This window comes from Hyla sarda, chromosome 8, assembly GCF_029499605.1.
Source record: "Hyla sarda isolate aHylSar1 chromosome 8, aHylSar1.hap1, whole genome shotgun sequence".
Classification (NCBI taxonomy): Eukaryota; Metazoa; Chordata; class Amphibia; order Anura; family Hylidae; genus Hyla; species Hyla sarda.
In genome coordinates, this window is record NC_079196.1 from 10,419,025 (window position 1) to 10,441,743 (window position 22,719).

Sequence of the window (22,719 nt, forward strand, 5' to 3'; positions counted from 1 at the left end):
TATGGATCCTCTGTGATCAGTCAGGACCCCCCATCCCCCTAATGCCTGATGTACAGACCCCTATGGATCCTCTGTGATTAGTCAGGACCCCCCATCCCCCTAATGTTAGATGTACAGACCCCTTTAGATCCTCTGTGATTAGTCATTACCCTCCGCCTAATGTTAGATGTACAGACCCCTATGGATCCTCTGTGATTAGTCAGGACCCTCCCCCTAATGTTAGACGTACAGACCCCTATGGATCCTCTGTGATTAGTCAGGACCCTCCCCCCATCCCCCTAATGTTAGATGTACAGACCCCTATGGATCCTCAGTGATTAGTCAGGACCCCCCCATCCCCCTAATGTTAGACGTACAGACCCCTATGGATCCTCTGTGATTAGTCAGGACCCTCCCCCTAATGTTAGATGTACAGACCCCTATGGATCCTCTGTGATTAGTCAGGACCCTCCCCCTAATGTTAGATGTACAGACCCCTATGGATCCTCTGTGATTAGTCAGGACCCCCCCATCCCCTTAATGTCTGATGTACAAACCCCTATGGATCCTCTGTGATTAGTCATTACCCTCCCCCTAATGTTATATGTACAGACCCCTATGGATCCTCTGTGATTAGTCAGGACCCCCCCCATCCCTCTAATGTTAGATGTACAGACCCCTATGGATCCTCAGTGATTAGTCAGGACCCCCCATCCCCCTAATGTTAGATGTACAGACCCCTATGGATCCTCAGTGATGTAACGTAAACATCTGATCTTCAGACGCGGTTATCAATAACGTCACGGCGCCATCTGCTCTAATGTATCGGCGCCCTTGTCACAATGTCAGGTCTCGCTATGAGCAGATGACGCCACTACAGGTGGGCCCCATCGCTGATGTGTTAAAGGGGCCACTACACCTGAAGTCTATTTCATCTGCATCTATTCTGTCGTTTCAGAAGTGCAGCAGGATTTACAATACAGTCCCTGTCCTGAATTTTGTGTAGTGTTGTGATTATTCACCATTTTGAAGGTCTGTTTGGTGTCAGTGAATGGAAACATTCTAGAGAGCAACACAGGGGGTTTATGATAAAGTATCAGTGTTAACTGTGACCTCTCCTGTCTGCAATGATACATCACATACATGTAACAAACCCTATGGGACGAACTAGGTCAGGATAGGTAGATTATGAAGGTTTTAAAATAACTGACAGCAAGCAGAGATCCTGAAAATGGTAAGGCATCCAAGGACAAAGAGGCATATAAAATAATACCTGAGGACATCCTATAACTCAGTGTGCCTCCAGCTGTTGCAAAACTACAACTCGGGCATGTCTGGACAGCCTTTGGCTGTCTGAGCATGCTGTGAGTTGTAGTTGTGCAACAGCTGGAGGCACACGGTTGGGAAGCACTGCTATAGCTAATCAGTGACCTGGACACTGGTATAAAATATAACAACCATGGACACCCAAAAACTCAGTGTTTCCAAACCAGTGTTCCTCCAGCTGTTGCTGGAGGAACTACAAATCCAAAGGCTGTCTGGACATGCTGGGAGTTGTAGTTTTGCAACAGCTGGAGGAACACTGTTTGGGAAACACTGTCCCAGTGCAAACTATGGACCTCCAGCTGTAGCATAACTACAACTCCCAGCATGCCAAGACAGCCTTTGGAGTTGTAGTTTTGCAACAGCTGGAGGCACACCACTTGGGAAACACTGCTAGGACACTTTGCAGATGCTGCCCCCTATCTGTATATATGGTGTCCTGCAAGAAACAGGTCAGACATAACTGCGACGTGTGAACCAGGCCTCATCATGTGGCCCCAGGAAGTGGAGACGACTACTCACTTAACATGGTGCGGGCCCCTTTTCATGGTGCAGCGGTCCGGGAACTGCTCCAGTTTTCGGGACAGCACTTTCAGGTACTTCTTGGTCTCCTGTGCGGACATGTTCTGCTCGTGGTCGGTGGAAGCCGATAGTGGGAGTCCATCTCTCGCCCGGACCACCGAGGCAAACAGAATGGTGGACATTTCCAGCGGTGTTTATTTATGGTCTGGAGGGAGAGAAGGGTATTACAGGGTTAAACAGTAGTCCACAGTACGGAGGAGCGGTCAGGGTCACATGACTGCGCCACGGTATAAGATACAGTCTCTGCAGATACTGGGTGATCACTCATGATGGCCGCCACCACTGCTCCCTTACAGAACAGCCATGTACAAATCACTCTATAACCAGGGACACTTCAGCTGTTACAGAACTACAACTCTCAGCATGCCCGGACAGCCTACATCTACAACTGCTAGCAGTGTTACCTGATCTGTGGCTCTCCAGCTATAGCAAAACTACAACTCCCAGTGTGACCTGACAGTCTCTGCCTGCAACTGCAATGTGGTTCTCCAATTGTTGCAATACTACAACTCCCAACATGCCCTGATAGCCGACAGCCGCAACCTCTAGAAAAGCTTATCTCGACAGGTCGCTCTCCACCTGTTGCAAAAATACAACTCCCACCGTGCACCCAAAGCTGGAGCGGAGAGCTGCAGGGCTGACAGACCATGATGGAGGTTGCAGTTATGCATAAGCTGGGGAGGCACAAAGGTGTCAGGTCATGATGGGAGTTGCAGTTATGCTTTAGCTGTAGAGCCGCAGGGCTACCAGGGCATGATGGGAGTTATTATGTTCCTAATAGGATTCTGTTCACCGGTTGGGAAACACTGCTATAGCTAGTCTGTGACCTGGACACTGGTATAAAATATAACAACCATGGACACCCAATAACTCAGTGTTTCCCAACCAGTGTTCCTCCAGCTGTTGCAAAACTACAACTCCCAGCATGCCTGGACAAATTGCATCAGGGTACAGGAACTAACCATAAGGGATGGGATGGTCACTATATAGAACAGTGTTCCCAACCAGGGCGTCTCCAGCTGTTGCAAAACTACAACTCCCAGCATGCCCGGACAGCCTTCGGCTGTCTGGGCATGCTGGGAGTTGTAGAGCTGGTTGGGAAACACTGTCCCAGTGCAAACCGTGGTCCTCCAGCTGTAGGAAAACTACAACTCCCAGCATGCCTGGACAAATTGCATCAGGGTACAGTACACTAACCATAAGGGATGGGATGGGCTACAACTCCCAGCATGCCCAGACAGCCTTTGGAGTTGTAGTTTTGCAACAGCTGGAGGCACACCGGTTGGGAAACACTGCTATAGCTAGTCTGTGACCTGGACACTGGTATAAAATAGAACAACCATGGACACCCAATAACTCAGTGTTTCCCAACCAGTGTTCCTCCAGCTGTTGCAAAACTACAACTCCCAGCATGCCTGGGCAAATTGCATCAGGGTACAGGACACTAACCATAAGGGATGAGATGGGCTATAACCCAGACAGCCTTTGGAGTTGTAGTTTTGCAACAGCTGGAGGCACCCCGGTTGGGAAACACTGCTATAGCTAGACTGTGACCTGGACACTGGTATAAAATATAACAACCATGGACACCCAATAACTCAGAGTTTCCCAACCAGTGTTCCTCCAGCTGTTGCAAAACTACAACTCCCAGCATGCCTGGCCAAATTGCATCAGGGTACAGGAACTAACCATAAGGGATGGGATGGACACTGTATAGAACAGTGTTCCCAACCAGGGCGTCTCCAGCTGTTGCAAAACTACAACTCAAAGCATGCCCGGACAGCCTTCGGCTGTCCGCGCATGCTGGTAGTTGTAGTTTTGCAACAGCTGGAGGAACACTGGTTGGGACACACTGTCCCAGTGCAAACTGTGGACCTCCAGCTGTAGCAAAACTACAACTCCCAGCATGCCTGGGCAAATTGCATCAGGGTACAGGACACTAACCATAAGGGATGAGATGGGCTATAACCCAGACAGCCTTTGGAGTTGTAGTTTTGCAACAGCTGGAGGCACCCCGGTTGGGAAACACTGCTATAGCTAGACTGTGACCTGGACACTGGTATAAAATATAACAACCATGGACACCCAATAACTCAGAGTTTCCCAACCAGTGTTCCTCCAGCTGTAGTTAGGCATAAGCTGGGGAGGCGCAGGGCTGTCAGGTCATGATGGGAGTTGTAGTTATGCATCAGATGGAGATCCATAGTGCTGTCAGGCCATGATGGAGGTTGTAGTTATGCATAAGCTGGGGAGGCACAAAGGTGTCAGGTCATGATGGGAGTTGCAGTTATGAGTCTAATAGGATTCTGTCCACTTCTTCAGCTGTGTTCATCCTGAGCCACCTGATTCATGTAAAGCAGTGTTCTCCATCCTGCTATTGTGGGATGCTGGAAGTTGTAGTTTCCTCCAGATGACAGGACAAGACTTGGCAGTGAGCGGACTACAGATGTCTCTGCCGCGGGGGTGTTCTCGGGGCGTCGCGGAGATGTCGCCGCCATCACAGCCGCATCTCAATGATATCGGGAACCAGACGGGCCCCAGATGCCGCAGCTACAATGGAATCTGCCCCGACAGCGCCCCCTAGGGAAAGTTCTGCAACCATGTAACAGAATTGGTATGGTATTTCACTTACTCACTGGTATGTAGATCTCTGCTTGCTGTCAGTAAATGGAAACTTTGTTTACATCCAGATGATATAAACCTGTCCTGACCCCGTCCTGATCTCACAGGCACCGGTATAAACAGCTTCTGCACATAAGAATGTTACAATCTATTGTTCTCTGTTATCAGCCATGTCAGGAGAGGAGAGGTGACTGTAGGACAGGTGAATAGATCTATTGTTCTCTGTTATCAGCCATGTCAGGAGAGGAGAGGTGACTGTAGGACAGGTGAATATATCTATTGTTCTCTGTTATCAGCCATGTCAGGAGAGGAGAGGTGACTGTAGGACAGGTGAATATATCTATTGTTCTCTGTTATCAGCCATGTCAGGAGGGGAGAGGTGACTGTAGGACAGGTGAATACAATCTATTGTTCTCTGTTATCAGCCATGTCAGGAGGAGAGGTGACTGTAGGACAGGTGAACATAATCTATTGTTCTCTGTTATCAGCCATGTCAGGAGGGGAGAGGTGACTGTAGGACAGGTGAATATAATCTATTGTTCTCTGTTATCAGCCATGTCAGGAGGGGAGAGGTGACTGTAGGACAGGTGAATACAATCTATTGTTCTCTGTTATCAGCCATGTCAGGAGGGGAGAGGTGACTGTAGGACAGGTGAATATAATCTATTGTTCTCTGTTATCAGCCATGTCAGGAGGAGAGAGGTGACTGTAGGACAGGTGAATATAATCTATTGTTCTCTGTTATCAGCCATGTCAGGAGGGGAGAGGTGACTGTAGGACAGGTGAATATATCTATTGTTCTCTGTTATCAGCCATGTCAGGAGGGGAGAGGTGACTGTAGGACAGGTGAATACAATCTATTGTTCTCTGTTATCAGCCATGTCAGGAGAGGAGAGGTGACTGTAGGACAGGTGAATACAATCTATTATTCTCTGTTATCAGCCATGTCAGAAGGGGAGAGGTGACTGTAGGACAGGTGAATATATCTATTGTTCTCTGTTATCAGCCATGTCAGGAGGGGAGAGGTGACTGTAGGACAGGTGAATACAATCTATTGTTCTCTGTTATCAGCCATGTCAGGAGGGGAGAGGTGACTGTAGGACAGGTGAATACAATCTATTGTTCTCTGTTATCAGCCATATCAGGAGGAGAGGTGACTGTAGGACAGGTGAATATATATATTGTTCTCTGTTATCAGCCATGTCAGGAGGAGAGGTGACTGTAGGACAGGTGAATATATCTATTGTTCTCTGTTATCAGCCATGTCAGGAGAGGTGACTGTAGGACAGGTGAATATAATCTATTGTTCTCTGTTATCAGCCATGTCAGGAGGGGAGAGGTGACTGTAGGACAGGTGAATATAATATATTGTTCTCTGTTATCAGCCATGTCAGGAGAGGAGAGGTGACTGTAGGACAGGGGAATATAATCTATTGTTCTCTGTTATCAGCCATGTCAGGAGGGGAGAGGTGACTGTAGGACAGGTGAATATAATATATTGTTCTCTGTTATCAGCCATGTCAGGAGAGGAGAGGTGACTGTAGGACAGGTGAATATAATATATTGTTCTCTGTTATCAGCCATGTCAGGAGAGGAGAGGTGACTGTAGGACAGGGGAATATAATCTATTGTTCTCTGTTATCAGCCATGTCAGGAGGGGAGAGGTGACTGTAGGACAGGTGAATATAATATATTGTTCTCTGTTATCAGCCATGTCAGGAGAGGAGAGGTGACTGTAGGACAGGTGAATATAATATATTGTTCTCTGTTATCAGCCATGTCAGGAGGGGAGAGGTGACTGTAGGACAGGTGAATATAATCTATTGTTCTCTGTTATCAGCCATGTCAGGAGAGGAGAGGTGACTGTAGGACAGGTGAATATAATATATTGTTCTCTGTTATCAGCCATGTCAGGAGAGGAGAGGTGACTGTAGGACAGGAGAATACAATCTATCTATTAATGAACAGGATGAATGACCGGGAGCACAGACCCCTCGCCCTTCGGATTTTGCAGGTACGGTTGCGCCGTTGTGCTGTGCGCGGTGATGGATTTGCAGCGCGGTTATTACTCTCCAGTAGAGATGATATATGCGGCAGAGTAAATGGCCCTTTTATGCTCTGCAATGTTGGCTGAAGATACAAACTCTGGGATTTTATCTCATGAAAATATACCGTCGTCTCCTCGGCGTTTCCATTAACAGCGACATTAATAACTCAAACTCCTCAACAGAACACAATTTAATGAACTGCGGAAACCGGACAAAACCAACAGCATGAAAAATCGTGAAAAAGACGCCAAAAGCTGAGCCGAGCGCCGTGCGGGCCGGTGATTGACAGAGCGAGGACGCGGCAGATGTTGAGAGTGCGGCCTCAGGTAGAAGGCGGCAGCGAGGGGGTGGATATGGGGGGGTTGGGGGCACAACATGTTCCCGTAAAGCGACAGCAACACCAGAACTTTACACTGTGACGCTGTTGCAGCTCCGAAACAAGTATCACTGTCTGCAAAGTTCTGCAACTCTTTCAACTCCAAGATCTCTGCTTAGTAGTGTTCCCACATCAGGGTACCTTCAGCTGTTGTAAAACTAGAACTCCCAGCATGCCCGGACAGACCGAATATTTACAGATAATTTGTTACAATTGCGCCTGTATAATTCGGTGTTTCCCCCAACCTGTAGCTCTCCAGCTGTTACAAAACTACAACTCCCAGCATACTCTGAAAGCCTATGGCAGTGTTTCCCAGCCAGTGTGCTTCCAGCTGTTGCAAAACTAGTTTTGCAACAGCTGGAGGCACACTGGTTGAGAAATATTGGTCTATATGAAGTCTCTCCGGCTGTTGCAAAACTACAACTCTCAACATGCCTGGATAGCCGTTGGCTGTATACTGAGGCTGTATATGAGTGTTGTCCAATCAGTGTGACTCCAGCTGTCACAGAACTACAACTCTCAGCATGCCTGGATAGTTGAAGGCCACCTTTAAAGTACTGCTCTCCAACCTGTGGTTCACCAGCTGTTGTAAAACTACAACTCCCAGCATGCCACGACAGCTCACTTGCAGTTTTGAAATAGCTAAAGAGAGCCACAGGTTGTTGAACACTGCTTTACATGAATCAGGAGGCTCAGGATGAACACAGCTAATGGTCTCTCCCAGACAAAAAAAAAAAGGATACAGAATCATATGAACAACATAACTACAACTCCCATCATGCCCTGGAAGCCGTGTGGTACAAGTTGGGGAACCTAGGTGTAAACGATCCCCTGTGAGATAAACCCATGAGGCCCTGCACTCCTGGCTCTTCTGTACAAGCCAGGACAGGTTCAGCCCCAGGATGTAAGAAGACTATTATAGTATATTATATCACGATTCAGTGCAAGCAATAGACACAACCTTGTGCTGGATGAATCGTAGAGGGTAGGGAGATGCCAAAGGCTGTCCGGGCATGCTGGGAGTTGTGGTTTTGCAACAGCTGGAGGCACCCTGGTTAATAAATACTGGTTAAGAAATACTAGTCTAAGGTTTTCTGGATCACAAGACCAGCAAAACCTCTGCAAACAGAAGTGGCTGTGGTCGAAAGTCAAAGCAAAATCCAAGGAACAGAAAAGCTCTGTAACCAAAAAGCACAAAACTTTGTCCCCTCATTTTTTTTTTTCATTGCATACTTTGGGGTGGAGTGTTCCTGTGTGGTTTGGGGTACGATATCATGGCACTCTTTAGGTCAGATAGCTTTCCTGACCCTCTCTATGGGCGTTATACACTGGGGGTCATCCTCTCTATGGGCGTTATACACTGGGGGTCATCCTCTCTATGGGCGGTATACACTGGGGGTCATCCTCTCTATGGGCGGTATACACCGGGGGTCATCCTCTCTATGGGCAGTATACACCGGGGGTCATCCTCTCTATGGGCAGTGTTCACCAGGGCTCATCCTCTCTATGGGTGGTATACACTGGGGGTCATCCTCTCTATGGGTAGTGTTCACCGGGGGGTCATCCTCTCTAAGGGCGGTGTACACCGGGGGTCATCCTCTCTATGGGCAGTATACACTGGGGGTCATCCTCTCTATGGGCGGTATACACCGGGGGTCATCCTCTCTATAGGCGGTATACACCGGGGGTCATCCTCTCTATGGGCGGTATACACCGGGGCTCATCCTCTCTATGGGTGGTATACACCGGGGGTCATCCTCTCTATGGGTAGTGTTCACCAGGGGTCATCCTCTCTATGGGCGGTATACACTGGGAGTCATCCTCTCTATGGGTGGTATACACTGGGGGTCATCCTCTCTATGGGCGGTGTAAACCGGGGGTCATCCTCTCTATGGGTCGTGTACACCAGGGGTCATCCTCTCTATGGGCGGTATACACCGGGGGTCATCCTCTCTATGGGTCGTGTACACCAGGGGTCATCCTCTCTATGGGCGGTATACACCGGGGGTCATCCTCTCTATGGGTGGTATACACCGGGGGTCATCCTCTCTATGGGTAGTGTTCACCAGGGGTCATCCTCTCTATGGGCGGTATACACTGGGAGTCATCCTCTCTATGGGTGGTATACACTGGGGGTCATCCTCTCTATGGGCGGTGTAAACCGGGGGTCATCCTATCTATGGGTGGTATACACTGGGGGTAATCCACTCTATGGGCGGTGTACACCGGGGGTCATCCTCTCTATGGGTCGTGTACACCGGGGGTCATCCTCTCTATGGGTCGTGTACACCGGGGGTCATCCTCTCTATGGGCGGTATACACCAGGGGTCATCCTCTCTATGGGCGGTATACACCGGGGGTCATCCTCTCTATGGGCGGTATACACCGGGGGTCATCCTCTCTATGGGCGCTGTACACCGGGGGTCATCCTCTCTATGGGCGGAATATACCGGGGGGTCATCCTCTCTATGGGCGCTGTACACCGGGGGTCATCCTCTCTATGGGCGGAATATACCGGGGGGGTCATCCTCTCTATGGGCGGTATACACCAGGAGTCATCCTCTCTATGGGCAGTGTACACCAGGGGTCATCCTCTCTATGGGCGGTATATACCGGGGGGTCATCCTCTCTATGGGCAGTGTACACCGGGGGTCATCCTCTCTATGGGCGGTATACACCGGGGCTCATCCTCTCTATGGGCGGTGTACACCGGGGGTCATCCTCTCTATGGGTGGTATACACCGGGGGTCATCCTCTCTATGGGCGGTATACACCGGGGGTCATCCTCTCTATGGGCGGTATACACTGGGGGTCATCCTCTCTATGGGCGGTATACACCGGGGGTCATCCTCTCTATGGGCGGTATACACCGGGGGTCATCCTCTCTATGGGCGGTATACACCGGGGGTCATCCTCTCTATGGGCGGTATACACCGGGGGTCATCCTCTCTATGGGCGGTATACACCAGGGGTCATCCTCTCTGTGGGCAGTATAAACTGGGGGTCATCCTCTCTATGGGCAGTGTACACCATGGGTCATCCTCTCTATGGGCGGTATACACCGGGGGGGGGGGGGGGGGGGGTCATCCTCTCTATGGGCGGTATACACCGGGGGTCATCCTCTCTATGGGCAGTGTACAGCGGTAGTCATCCTCTCTATGGGCGGTATACACCAGGGGTCATCCTCTCTGTGGGCAGTATAAACTGGGGGTCATCCTCTCTATGGGCAGTGTACACCATGGGTCATCCTCTCTATGGGCGGTATACACCGGGGGGGGGGGGGGGGTCATCCTCTCTATGGGCGGTATACACCGGCGGTATACACCAGGGGTCATCCTCTCTATGGGCAGTATAAACTGGGGGTCATACTCTCTATGGGCAGTATAAACTGGGGGTCATGCTCTCTATGGGCAGTATAAACTGGGGGTCATGCTCTCTATGGGCAGTATAAACTGGGGGTCATGCTCTCTATGGGTGGTGTACACCGGGGGTCATCCTCTCTATGGGCAGTGTACACCGGGGGTCATCCTCTCTATGGGCAGTGTACACCGGGGGTCATCCTCTCTATGGTAATGTCAGTCTCTTTATAGATGTGTACACCGGGGGTCATCCTCTCTATGGTAGTGTCAGTCTCTATGGGCAGTGTACACCGGGGGTCATCCTCTCTATGGGCGGTGTACACCAGGGGTCATCCTCTCTATGGGCAGTGTACACCGGGGGTTATCCTCTCTATGGGCGGTATACACCAGGGGTCATCCTCTCTATGGGCGGTGTACACCAGGGGTCATCCTCTCTATGGGCAGTGTACACCGGGGGTCATCCTCTCTATGGTAATGTCAGTCTCTTTATAGATGTGTACACCGGGGGTCATCCTCTCTATGGTAGTGTCAGTCTCTATGGACGTGTACACCGGGGGTCATCCTCTCTATGGTAATGTCAGTCTCTTTATAGATGTGTACACCGGGGGTCATCCTCTCTATGGTAGTGTCAGTCTCTATGGGCAGTGTACACCGGGGGTCATCCTCTCTATGGGCGGTGTACACCAGGGGTCATCCTCTCTATGGGCAGTGTACACCGGGGGTCATCCTCTCTATGGGCAGTGTACACCGGGGGTCATCCTCTCTATGGGCAGTGTACACCGGGGGTTATCCTCTCTATGGGCAGTGTACACCGGGGGTTATCCTCTCTATGGGCGGTATACACCAGGGGTCATCCTCTCTATGGGCGGTGTACACCGGGGGTCATCCTCTCTATGGTAATGTCAGTCTCTTTATAGATGTGTACACCGGGGGTCATCCTCTCTATGGTAGTGTCAGTCTCTATGGGTGGTGTACACCGGGGGTCATCCTCTCTATGGTAGTGTCAGTCTCTATGGGTGGTGTACACCGGGGGTCATCCTCTCTATGGTAGTGTCAGTCTCTTTATGGGCAGTGTACACTGGGGGTCATCCTCTCTATGGTAGTGTCAGTCTCTATGGGTGGTGTACACCGGGGGTCATCCTCTCTATGGGCAGTGTACACCGGGGGTCATCCTCTCTATGGTAGTGTCAGTCTCTATGGGTGGTGTACACTGGGGGTCATCCTCTCTATGGTAGTGTCAGTCTCTATGGGTCGTGTACACCGGGGGTCATCCTCTCTATGGGTCGTGTACACCGGGGGCCATCCTCTCTATGGTAGTGTCAGTCTCTATGGGTGGTGTACACCGGGGGTCATCCTCTCTATGGTAGTGTCAGTCTCTATGGGTGGTGTACACCGGGGGTCATCCTCTCTATGGTAGTGTCAGTCTCTTTATGGGCAGTGTACACTGGGGGTCATCCTCTCTATGGTAGTGTCAGTCTCTATGGGTGGTGTACACCGGGGGTCATCCTCTCTATGGGCAGTGTACACCGGGGGTCATCCTCTCTATGGTAGTGTCAGTCTCTATGGGTGGTGTACACTGGGGGTCATCCTCTCTATGGTAGTGTCAGTCTCTATGGGCAGTGTACACCGGGGGTCATCCTCTCTATGGTAATGTCAGTCTCTTTATAGATGTGTACACCGGGGGTCATCCTCTCTATGGTAGTGTCAGTCTCTATGGGCAGTGTACACCGGGGGTCATCCTCTCTATGGGCGGTGTACACCAGGGGTCATCCTCTCTATGGGCAGTGTACACCGGGGGTTATCCTCTCTATGGGCGGTATACACCAGGGGTCATCCTCTCTATGGGCGGTGTACACCAGGGGTCATCCTCTCTATGGGCAGTGTACACCGGGGGTCATCCTCTCTATGGTAATGTCAGTCTCTTTATAGATGTGTACACCGGGGGTCATCCTCTCTATGGTAGTGTCAGTCTCTATGGACGTGTACACCGGGGGTCATCCTCTCTATGGTAATGTCAGTCTCTTTATAGATGTGTACACCGGGGGTCATCCTCTCTATGGTAGTGTCAGTCTCTATGGGCAGTGTACACCGGGGGTCATCCTCTCTATGGGCGGTGTACACCAGGGGTCATCCTCTCTATGGGCAGTGTACACCGGGGGTCATCCTCTCTATGGGCAGTGTACACCGGGGGTCATCCTCTCTATGGGCAGTGTACACCGGGGGTTATCCTCTCTATGGGCAGTGTACACCGGGGGTTATCCTCTCTATGGGCGGTATACACCAGGGGTCATCCTCTCTATGGGCGGTGTACACCGGGGGTCATCCTCTCTATGGTAATGTCATTCTCTTTATAGATGTGTACACCGGGGGTCATCCTCTCTATGGTAGTGTCAGTCTCTATGGGTGGTGTACACCGGGGGTCATCCTCTCTATGGTAGTGTCAGTCTCTATGGGTGGTGTACACCGGGGGTCATCCTCTCTATGGTAGTGTCAGTCTCTTTATGGGCAGTGTACACTGGGGGTCATCCTCTCTATGGTAGTGTCAGTCTCTATGGGTGGTGTACACCGGGGGTCATCCTCTCTATGGGCAGTGTACACCGGGGGTCATCCTCTCTATGGTAGTGTCAGTCTCTATGGGTGGTGTACACTGGGGGTCATCCTCTCTATGGTAGTGTCAGTCTCTATGGGTCGTGTACACCGGGGGTCATCCTCTCTATGGGTCGTGTACACCGGGGGCCATCCTCTCTATGGTAGTGTCAGTCTCTATGGGTGGTGTACACCGGGGGTCATCCTCTCTATGGTAGTGTCAGTCTCTATGGGTGGTGTACACCGGGGGTCATCCTCTCTATGGTAGTGTCAGTCTCTTTATGGGCAGTGTACACTGGGGGTCATCCTCTCTATGGTAGTGTCAGTCTCTATGGGTGGTGTACACCGGGGGTCATCCTCTCTATGGTAGTGTCAGTCTCTATGGGTGGTGTACACCGGGGGTCATCCTCTCTATGGTAGTGTCAGTCTCTATGGGTGGTGTACACTGGGGGTCATCCTCTCTATGGTAGTGTCAGTCTCTGTGGGCGGTATACACCGGGGGTCATCCTCTCTATGGTAGTGTCAGTCTCTATGGGTGGTGTACACTGGGGGTCATCCTCTCTATGGTAGTGTCAGTCTCTATGGGCGGTATACACCGGGGGTCATCCTCTCTATGGTAGTGTCAGTCTCTATGGGTGGTATACACCGGGGGTCATCCTCTCTATGGGCGGTATACACCGGGGGTCATCCTCTCTATGGGCGGTATACACCGGGGGGTCATCCTCTCTATGGTAGTGTCAGTCTCTATGGGTGGTGTACACCGGGGGTCATCCTCTCTATGGTAGTGTCAGTCTCTTTATAGATGTGTACACTGGGGGTCATCCTCTCTATGGTAGTGTCAGTCTCTATGGGTGGTGTACACCGGGGGTCATCCTCTCTATGGGCGGTATACACCGGGGGTCATCCTCTCTATGGGCGGTATACACCGGGGGTCATCCTCTCTATGGGCGGTATACACCGGGGGTCATCCTCTCTATGGGCGGTATACACCGGGGGTCATCCTCTCTATGGGTCGTGTACACTATGGGCAGCCTCCTGTACACTTCTTGGTGTCCCATTCCCTGCCAGCTGTTTGCAGTCTACGCCGTATATACACGTCAGTTCACACTTGCGGCCGCCATCTCCTCTGGACACCACAGACCTCCTACCATCTATCTCCCGGTTTCCACCCCGGTAAGCAGCCGCCGCCGAGCTCCGGTCTCCGTGTCTTCAGGCCCTGTCTCTGTCTCGTACGTGACGTGTCCACCGCGCTGCATGTCGGGAGCGGAGACTGTGGTCACCATGGAGACGGCGTCAGAGCGGCGCTTCCGGGGACCGGGCACGTGACACGCACTGTGATCACGTGATGATCTGTCTCTCGCTTTCTCTCTCAGCGTGAGACGCTTTACGGCAGTCGTAGTGGCGACGTAAAACGACATCTTCAGTAGAGGATTTGCCTCTACATCAGTGACTTCAGCTCCACAGTCTCCTGGACTCCGTCTGAATCCACCTTCTGCCCCAGTAGAGGCTCATAGTGCGGTTCTGTTCCTTCTCCTTGCTGCTTTACCCTGCAGCTCCGCTCCAATAGTCTAGTTCTGATCAGTCTAAAATCTTCCTATCTCAGTGTTTCCAAACATAGGTGCCTACAGCTGTTGCAAAACAACTCCCAGCATGCCGTCCGGGCATGCTGAGAGTTGTAGTTTTGTAACAGCTGGAGGCACCCTGGTTGGGATGCACTGTCCCACTGTGGTGCTTTACACTGCAGCCCTGCTCCTTTGGCACTCCACTATGATCAGTGGGGGGGACAGGTATCAAATATTTGACCCCTGTTTTGTGTTAAAATTTTTGTGCAAAATTTTGCGCAAGCTGTTTTTTGCGTTTTTTTTTTTTGCGTACATTCTGGTGGAGCATTTCCTCCAGATGTTTAGGTTCCTATTTACCTTGGAGCGACATATTTAGGACGCACGAATTAACTGCGTACGTTTCATTTACCCACAGAAATCTTGCGCAATGACCATATTTTTTACGCTAATATAAGCCGTCTTGGACCGCGCGGAGCAAGATGCTCTAAGTCAGTGGCCTTCAACCTGCGGACCTCCAGATGTTGCAAAACTACAATTCCCAGCATGCCCGGACAGCCAACGGCTGTCCGGGCATGCTGGGAGTTGTAGTTTTGCAACATCTGGAGGTCCGCAGGTTGAAGACCACTGCTCTAAGTCATGCTTCTACCATATACAAATAATGATACATGTCCCCCTCCCCAGTGACTCCAGCTCATTACAATTAGAGATGAGCGAACTTACAGTAAATTCGATTCGTCACGAACTTCTCGGCTTGGCAGTTGACTTTTCCTGCATAAATGAGTTCAGCTTTCCGGTGCTCCCGTGGGCTGGAAAAGGTGGATACAGTCCTAGGAGACTCTTTCCTAGGAATGTATCCACCTTTTCCAGCCCACGGGAGCACCGGAAAGCTGAACTAATTTATGCAGGAAAAGTCATCAACTGCCGAGCCGAGAAGTTCGTGACGAATCGAATTTCCTGTAAGTACACTCATCTCTAATTACAATGCATTGTAATTCCCATCATGCCTCATCAGTGGCTGCTTTGTGGCCCCAAATAAATTAGTCTTCGGGTGGGTTCACACCACGATTTTTCTATACAGTTTTCGGATACGTTTTTTTTTTCTTTTTTTTTTTAAACCATACAGCAAACCGTGGCCATAGACATTCCATTCAAAACCGTATGCACCATATTGTATAGGGTTGTCTCTGTTTTTCACACCACATGGTTTTTAGCTTATTTTTCTGGACAGAAGACTGTGACCTACCACGGTTTATGGTCCGGGTGAAAAACCGTATAGGTTTTTTTTTTTTTTTACATGGGAGTCAATGGGAACCGTACAGAACTGTATGTGTGTACGGTTCCATCCGGTTTTCACCATACGGTTTTTGACTTTGCACAGTTTTTTTTTCTTGGAATTTCAATCAAACAAGTGAAACTTTATTCATAATGGAGTGAAAAGTTCAAAACATATACGTTTTAGTTTTTTTTAAAAAGCGGATGCAACCGGACATCATTTTTCAAACCTTATACAGATGAAACTGTGTACAAAGTTTTGTCAGGTTTTGAGGATTTTTTTTTTTTTTTTAATCAAAAACCTGATAAAAAACTGTATTGCAAAAACATGGTATGAACCCACCCTTCCCCAACTAGTGTACACGCAGCTGTTGCAAAACTACAACTCCCAGCATACCCAGGAATGCTGGGAGTTATAGTATTGCAACATCTGGAGGCACACTGGTTGGGAAACACTGCAATAGACAGTGAAGCCAAGATGGATTCACTGAATGCACCCGCTGATCTGAAATCCACCTCCTGTCCCATGAGAATCCCGCGCTGTGGATCCGTTTCCTTTCCGCCCTGTGGATCCGTTTCCTCTCCGCGCTGTGGATCCGTTTCCTCTCCGCGCTGTGGATCCGTTCCCTCTCCGCGCTGTGGATCCGTTTCCTCTCCGCGCTGTGGATCCGTTTCCTCTCCGCGCTGTGGATCCGTTTCCTCTCCGCGCTGTGGATCCGTTTCCTCTCCGCGCTGTGGATCCGTTTCCTCTCCGCGCTGTGGATCCGCTTCCTCTCCGCGCTGTGGATCCGCTCCCTCTCCGCGCTGTGGATCCATTTCCTCTCCGTGCTGTACACTGCAGCTCTGCTTTAAAGGGGTAGTCCAGTGGTGAAAAACGTATCCCCTATCCTAAGGATAGGGGATAAGTTTGAGATTGCGGGGGGTCTGACCGCTGGGGCCCCCTGCGATCTCTCTGTACGGGGCCCTGGCTCTCCGGCCAGATAGCGGGTGTCGACCTCCGCACGAAGCGGCGTCCGACACGCCCCCTCAATACATCTCTATGGCAGAGCCGGAGATTGCCGAAGGCAGCGCTTCGGCTCTGCCGTAGAGTTGTATTGTATGCTGAATCCTATCTCTACCTCTTTAGGCCGGGTTCACGCCACGTTTTTGCAATACAGTTTCCCGTATCAGGTTTTGATGATAAACGGATTCCTCAAAACCTGACTAAACTGTATCAAAACATGTACAACTTTTAACGCGTATACGGTTTGATAAATGATGTCCGGTTGCATCCGCTTTTTAAGAAAAACATAAGTTTTTAACTTTTCACTCCATTATGAATAAAATTTCACTTGTTTGATTGAAATTCCAAGAAGTCAAAAACCGTATGGTGAAAACCTGATGGAACCGTACGCACAATTAGTTCTGTACGGTTCCCATTGACTCCCATGTTAAAAAAAAAACGTATACGGTTTAATACAGTTTTTCACCCGGACCAAAAAACGTGGTAGACTACAGTTTTGGGTACAGGTAAAAAAAAAAACGGACAAAACCTTATAAGACGCAAAACGGATGCAACTGGATGATGCGTTTGACATACGGTTTACAATGTTAAGTCAGTGCATAAGGTTTTCTATACGGTTCTGTACGGTTTTTAACTTGAAACCGTATACGGGAACTGTATAGCAAAAACGTGGTGTGAACCCGGCCTTAGTGATGCTTTACCCTGCAGCTCTGATCTATTCGAGAAGATGATATCAGAGCCTCTAGCCTTACTCCATTGGAGTTGATCTAAAATCCACCTCCTGTTTTATCCCCGACTCATACCTCACTGATAGATATGAGAGAGATAGATATGAGAGAGATAGATATGAGAGAGATAGATATGAGAGAGATAGATATGAGATAGATAGATATGAGAGAGATAGATAGGAGATAGATAGATAGATATGAGATAGAGAGATAGATATGAGATAGATAGATAGATATGAGATAGATAGATAGATATGAGAGAGATAGATAGATATGAGAGAGATAGATAGATATGAGAGAGATAGATATGAGAGAGATAGATATGAGAGAGATAGATATGAGATAGATAGATATGAGATAGATAGATATGAGATAGATAGATATGAGATAGATAGATATGAGATAGATATGAGAGAGATATGAGATAGATAGACATGAGATAGATAGATAGACATGAGATAGATAGACAGACATGAGATAGATAGACAGACATGAGATAGATAGACAGACATGAGATAGATAGACAGACATGAGATAGATAGACATGAGATAGATAGACATGAGATAGATAGACATGAGATAGATAGACATGAGATAGATATGAGATAGATAAGATAGATATGAGAGATATGAGATGGATAGATATGAGAGAGATAGATATGAGAGAGATAGATAGATAGATATGAGATAGATAGATATAAATAGATGAGATAGATATGAGATAGATAGATATGAGATAGATAGATATGAGATAGATATGAGATAGATAGATAGATATGAGATAGATAGATAGATATGAGATAGATAGATATGAGATAGATAAATAGATATGAGATAGATAGATATGAGATAGATAAATAGATATGAGATAGATAAATAGATATGAGATAGATAGATATGAGATAGATAGATATGAGATAGATAGATATGAGATTGATAGATATGAGATTGATAGATAGATAGATATGAGATAGATATGAGATAAATAGATATGAGATAGATAAATAGATATGAGATAGATAGATATGAGATAGATAAATAGATATGAGATAGATAAATAGATATGAGATAGATAGATATGAGATTGATAGATAGATAGATATGAGATAGATATGAGATAGATAGATATGAGATAGATATGAGATAGATATGAGATAGATAGATATGAGATAGATAGATATGAGATAGATAGATATGAGAGATATGAGATAGATAGATAGATATGAGATAGATAGATAGATATGAGATAGATAGATATGAGATAGATAGATATGAGATAGATAGATATGAGATAGATAGATAGATATGAGATAGATAGATAGATATGAGATAGATAGATATGAGATAGATAGATAGATATGAGATAGATAGATAGATATGAGATAGATAGATATGAGATAGATAGATAGATATGAGACTGATAAGATAAAGATAGAAATATATATGTAAATGTATCTCCAGACACCAGGTCCTTGTAATCACAACACAAAAAAATATTTGTAAAATAATTTTAATTCTGAGATGAAACAAATCAGCGATTAAACACAGAATGGGAATTATACAGATGATCAGAACGTACGTGACGCAGTCAGAACCTGGACCTTAACGAAAAAAAAAAAAGAACCAAAATCTGCAGACAGATGAAGATGACGCCGCGTAATCCTCACCGCGGGGAATGTAAACAAATTCTGCGCTTATTCTCTGTGTATCAAAAATATGGTGCATTTACTCCATTATACAGTATGAAACATGTAGCAATATGTAGGAAACCTTCGCCGTGCATCCGAAAACGGATTACCCTCCCCCAACCATCATCTTGGCTTAGAGCAAAATAAAGAAAAAAATTAAAAATATATATTTTTTGGCTTTTTTGTTAATATATATATATTTTCATTTTACCTGCCCGATGAAGTCGGAACATTCTCCAGACGTCACGCTGACGCTCTGGTTTACGGTCGCACAATCGCCGCCATGTGTCTGGTGTCTTATCCCTGAGTGACGCAATGTCGGCCTCCTCCCAGCTGAACGCCTAAGACCGGCGCTCCCCGAATCGTGGCTCTCCAGCTGTTGCAAGACTACAACTCCCAGCATATCCCGATATAACTGTTCTTAAACGGTTTCGAAACTTTAAAAAAAGAAAAAACTTTCGTTTTATCGGGGCACGATGGAAGTTGCCATTTTCCAGCATTTATAAAAGTTGTAAAAACGGAAATTCTGGCGGCTGAACACGGCCTGTGGCTATGTTTGCAACGGCAGAATTTCCGAGTGAAATTATGCAGAAAAATTAAGCGCGGGAAATGACGCAAAAAAATTCAGTCCACATTTCACATTCGTGAAATTACTTGTTCCGGATTCCGCAAACATGTCTTAGAATTTTGCGGAATTCTGCTCCGAGCGCCATTGAAGTTAAGAGCGAAATCTGTGATTTGAAATTCCCCAAATTAGCAGAAAATTCGCTAATTCAATTATTTTTTTTTTTTGTACGGAATTTGAATGCAAAATTTCCCCCGTGTGAACATAGCTTGAAAAGTTTTATAAATGTAGCAAGACTACAACTCCCATTATGGCCTGACATAACTGCTGAAATACTTTTAACAGTTTTGTGAGGGCATGCTGGGAATTGTAGTTCGGCAACATTTGTTTAAAAAAATATATATATATTTTTTGCAACAGCTGGAGAGCCGTGTGTTTTGGAACACTGAGCTAAAGCAGTGTTTCCCCAACTAGGGTGCCTCCAGCTGTTGCAAAACTAAAACTCCCATTGTGCACTGACACAACTGTTCCAATAATTTCAACACTTGTAGGGCATGCTGGGAATTGTAGTTCGACAAGATTTGTAAAAAAAAAAAAAAAAAATAGCAACAGCTGGAGAGCCGTGTGTTGTGGAACATTGAGCTAAAGCAGTGTTTCACAAGTAGGGTGCCTCCAGCTGTTGCAAACCTACAACTCCCAGCATGCCCGGACAGCCGTTGGCTGTCCGGGCATGCTGGGAGTTGTAGTTTTGCAATAGCTGGAAGAACATTGGTTGGGAAACATTGCCCTAGTGCAAGCTGGGGACCTCCAGCTGTTGCAAAACTACAACTCCCAGCATGCCCAGACAGCCTTTGGAGTTGTAGTCTTGCAACAGCTGGAGGCACCCCGGTTGAGAAACACTACACTAGAGCGAGTGGAAGCTATAAGAAATGCCGGATGTGGTGTCCAGCGAAAAACGATGATTTAAAAAAAAATGGGTAAAGTCTTAAGTTCGGGGCGTCTCACATTAACGAAAAAAAACGAAAAGATAAAATTTAGCTATAAAAAGTCCCGGTCCCCGGCGGCGCGCTTGCTCCATGGCTTGGGCTAGAGAGGAATCCCATCTGGAATGTCATTATTGGGTGAACCAAAGCGCGACCGCGGGGCGAACTGATATTCGTGAAACGCGGCGTCTGTACATCAGACGCCACTTACCCCAATAAGGCACAAAGGCTGCCGAATCCATTCACCAGGAAGCATGGATCTCACCGACGATCCCCAGAGTGTGCGGGACAGTCACCGGAGATCAGCGGCATTACACAATGATGGGAGTTGTTGCCTTTTAAGCCTTTGTTCCTAAAAATCTAGGACAGTGTTTCCCAAATGATGTTCCTCCAGCTGTTGCAAAACTACAACTCCCAGCATGCCCAAACAGCCACTGGCTCCTTACTGAGGATCTGTATCACTGTTTTCCAATCAGCATGCCAAAGGCTGTCCGGGCATTCTGGGAGTTGTAGTTTTGCAACAGCTGGAGGAACAACGGTTGGGAAACACTGCTTTGTATGAGGAGTGTCCGACCTGCGTCTCTCCAGCTGTTGCAAACCCTTGATATAGAGCAGTGTTTCCCAACCTGTGTTCCTCCAGCTGTTGCAAAACTACAACTCCAAGCATGCCCGGACAGACTATGATTTGAAAACACTGATATAGGAGTCTCAGTATAGAGCCAATGGCTGTCTGGGCATGCTGGGAGTTGTAGTTTTGCCACAGTTGGAAGCACCCCGATTGGGAAACGCTGATCTTGTAGGAGGGTCACTGGAGAGATTATATTAACCCTTTAAGTGTGATGCACGCCATTTAGAGCCTCACTATCCCTGATGATGCAGTAAGTACTGTGAAACATGTCGGCATGTCTTTGGCTATCCAGGCATGCTGGGAGTTGTAGTTTTTCAACAGACGGAGAGACAAAGGTTGGACACCCTTGATATTAGAGCAGTTTTTTTCCAACTAGGCTGCCTCCGGCTGTTGCAAGACTCCAACTCTCAGCATGCCCAGACAGCCGTTGGCTGTCTGGGCATGCTGGGAGTTGTAGTTTTGCCACAGCTGGAGGCACCCTGATTGGGAAACACTGATCTAGTAGGAGGGTCACTGGAGAGGTTATATAAACCCTTTAAATGTGATACACGCCATTTAGAGCCTCACTATCCCTGATGATGCAGTAAGTACTGTGAAACACGTCGGCATGTCTTTGGTTGTCCAGGCATGCTGGGAGTTGTAGTTTTGCAACAGCTGGAGGCACACCACCAGGAAACACTGCTCTAGTGTCCCAGCGATGTTCATGGATCCCGGTAGATGAATCGACTACATCAGTGTTCTCCACCCTGTGGCTCTCTGGCTACAACTACAACACCCATCATGCGGGGAAGTTATAGTTTTGCACCAGCTGGAGAACCGCAGGTTGGGAAACACCAAGCTACATTGTAACGAATATCAGCTCGCAACACAGCCGAGGACAGGTAGAGAGGACGGGGACACTTTAACGTACAGAACATAAAATAATCTCAGATTTTTGGCATAATCATCACAGTATGGTGGGAATGTCACAACCCTATAATCTCTACAACGTGACTATAATCTCGTGTTAATGGCAGAAAAGCGGGAGAACCGAGACCGCAAAACGCTTTACAAAAATAATAATCCGAAAACTTCCTGAAACAAAGGGCTCTCCAAACAGGCCCAGAAAAGGGGTAACCCCAATATTCTCTAGTAAATTTGGGGGGAGGGGGGGGCACATATTTATGACAATGAACTGCAACTACAAGACACCTTAAAGGGGTAAGGTGTCTAAATGTTTTTAAATCAACTGGTGCCAGAAAGTTAAACAGATTTGTAAATTACTTCTATAAAAAAAAAATCTTAATCCTTCCAGTACTTATCAGCTGCTGTATGCTTCACAGGAAGTTGTGTAGTTCTTTCCAGTCTGACCACAGTGCTCTCTGCTGACACCTCTGTCCATGTCAGGAACTGTCCAGAGCAGCAGAGGTTTGCTA

General features: G+C 47.8%; 1 protein-coding gene across 2 annotated transcripts in view; it reads right to left on the reverse strand.

The window, feature by feature from the left end:
* The window catches only part of SEC22A (SEC22 homolog A, vesicle trafficking protein), a 32,920-nt gene extending 18,738 nt beyond the window's left edge, over nt 1–14,182 (reverse strand). Inside the window, exons 1-2 of one of the 2 annotated variants that reach the window (XM_056535483.1) lie at nt 14,024–14,182; nt 1,825–2,029 (exon numbers count right to left, since the gene is read on the reverse strand). In XM_056535483.1, coding sequence (XP_056391458.1) covers nt 1,825–2,006 — 182 coding nt within the window. In that variant the 5' untranslated portion in view covers nt 2,007–2,029; nt 14,024–14,182. Of the gene's footprint in view, nt 1–1,824; nt 2,030–14,016 lie in introns of both variants that reach the window. The other variant, XM_056535485.1, reaches the window with a different exon arrangement.
* Nucleotides 14,183–22,719: the final 8,537 nt, after the last annotated feature.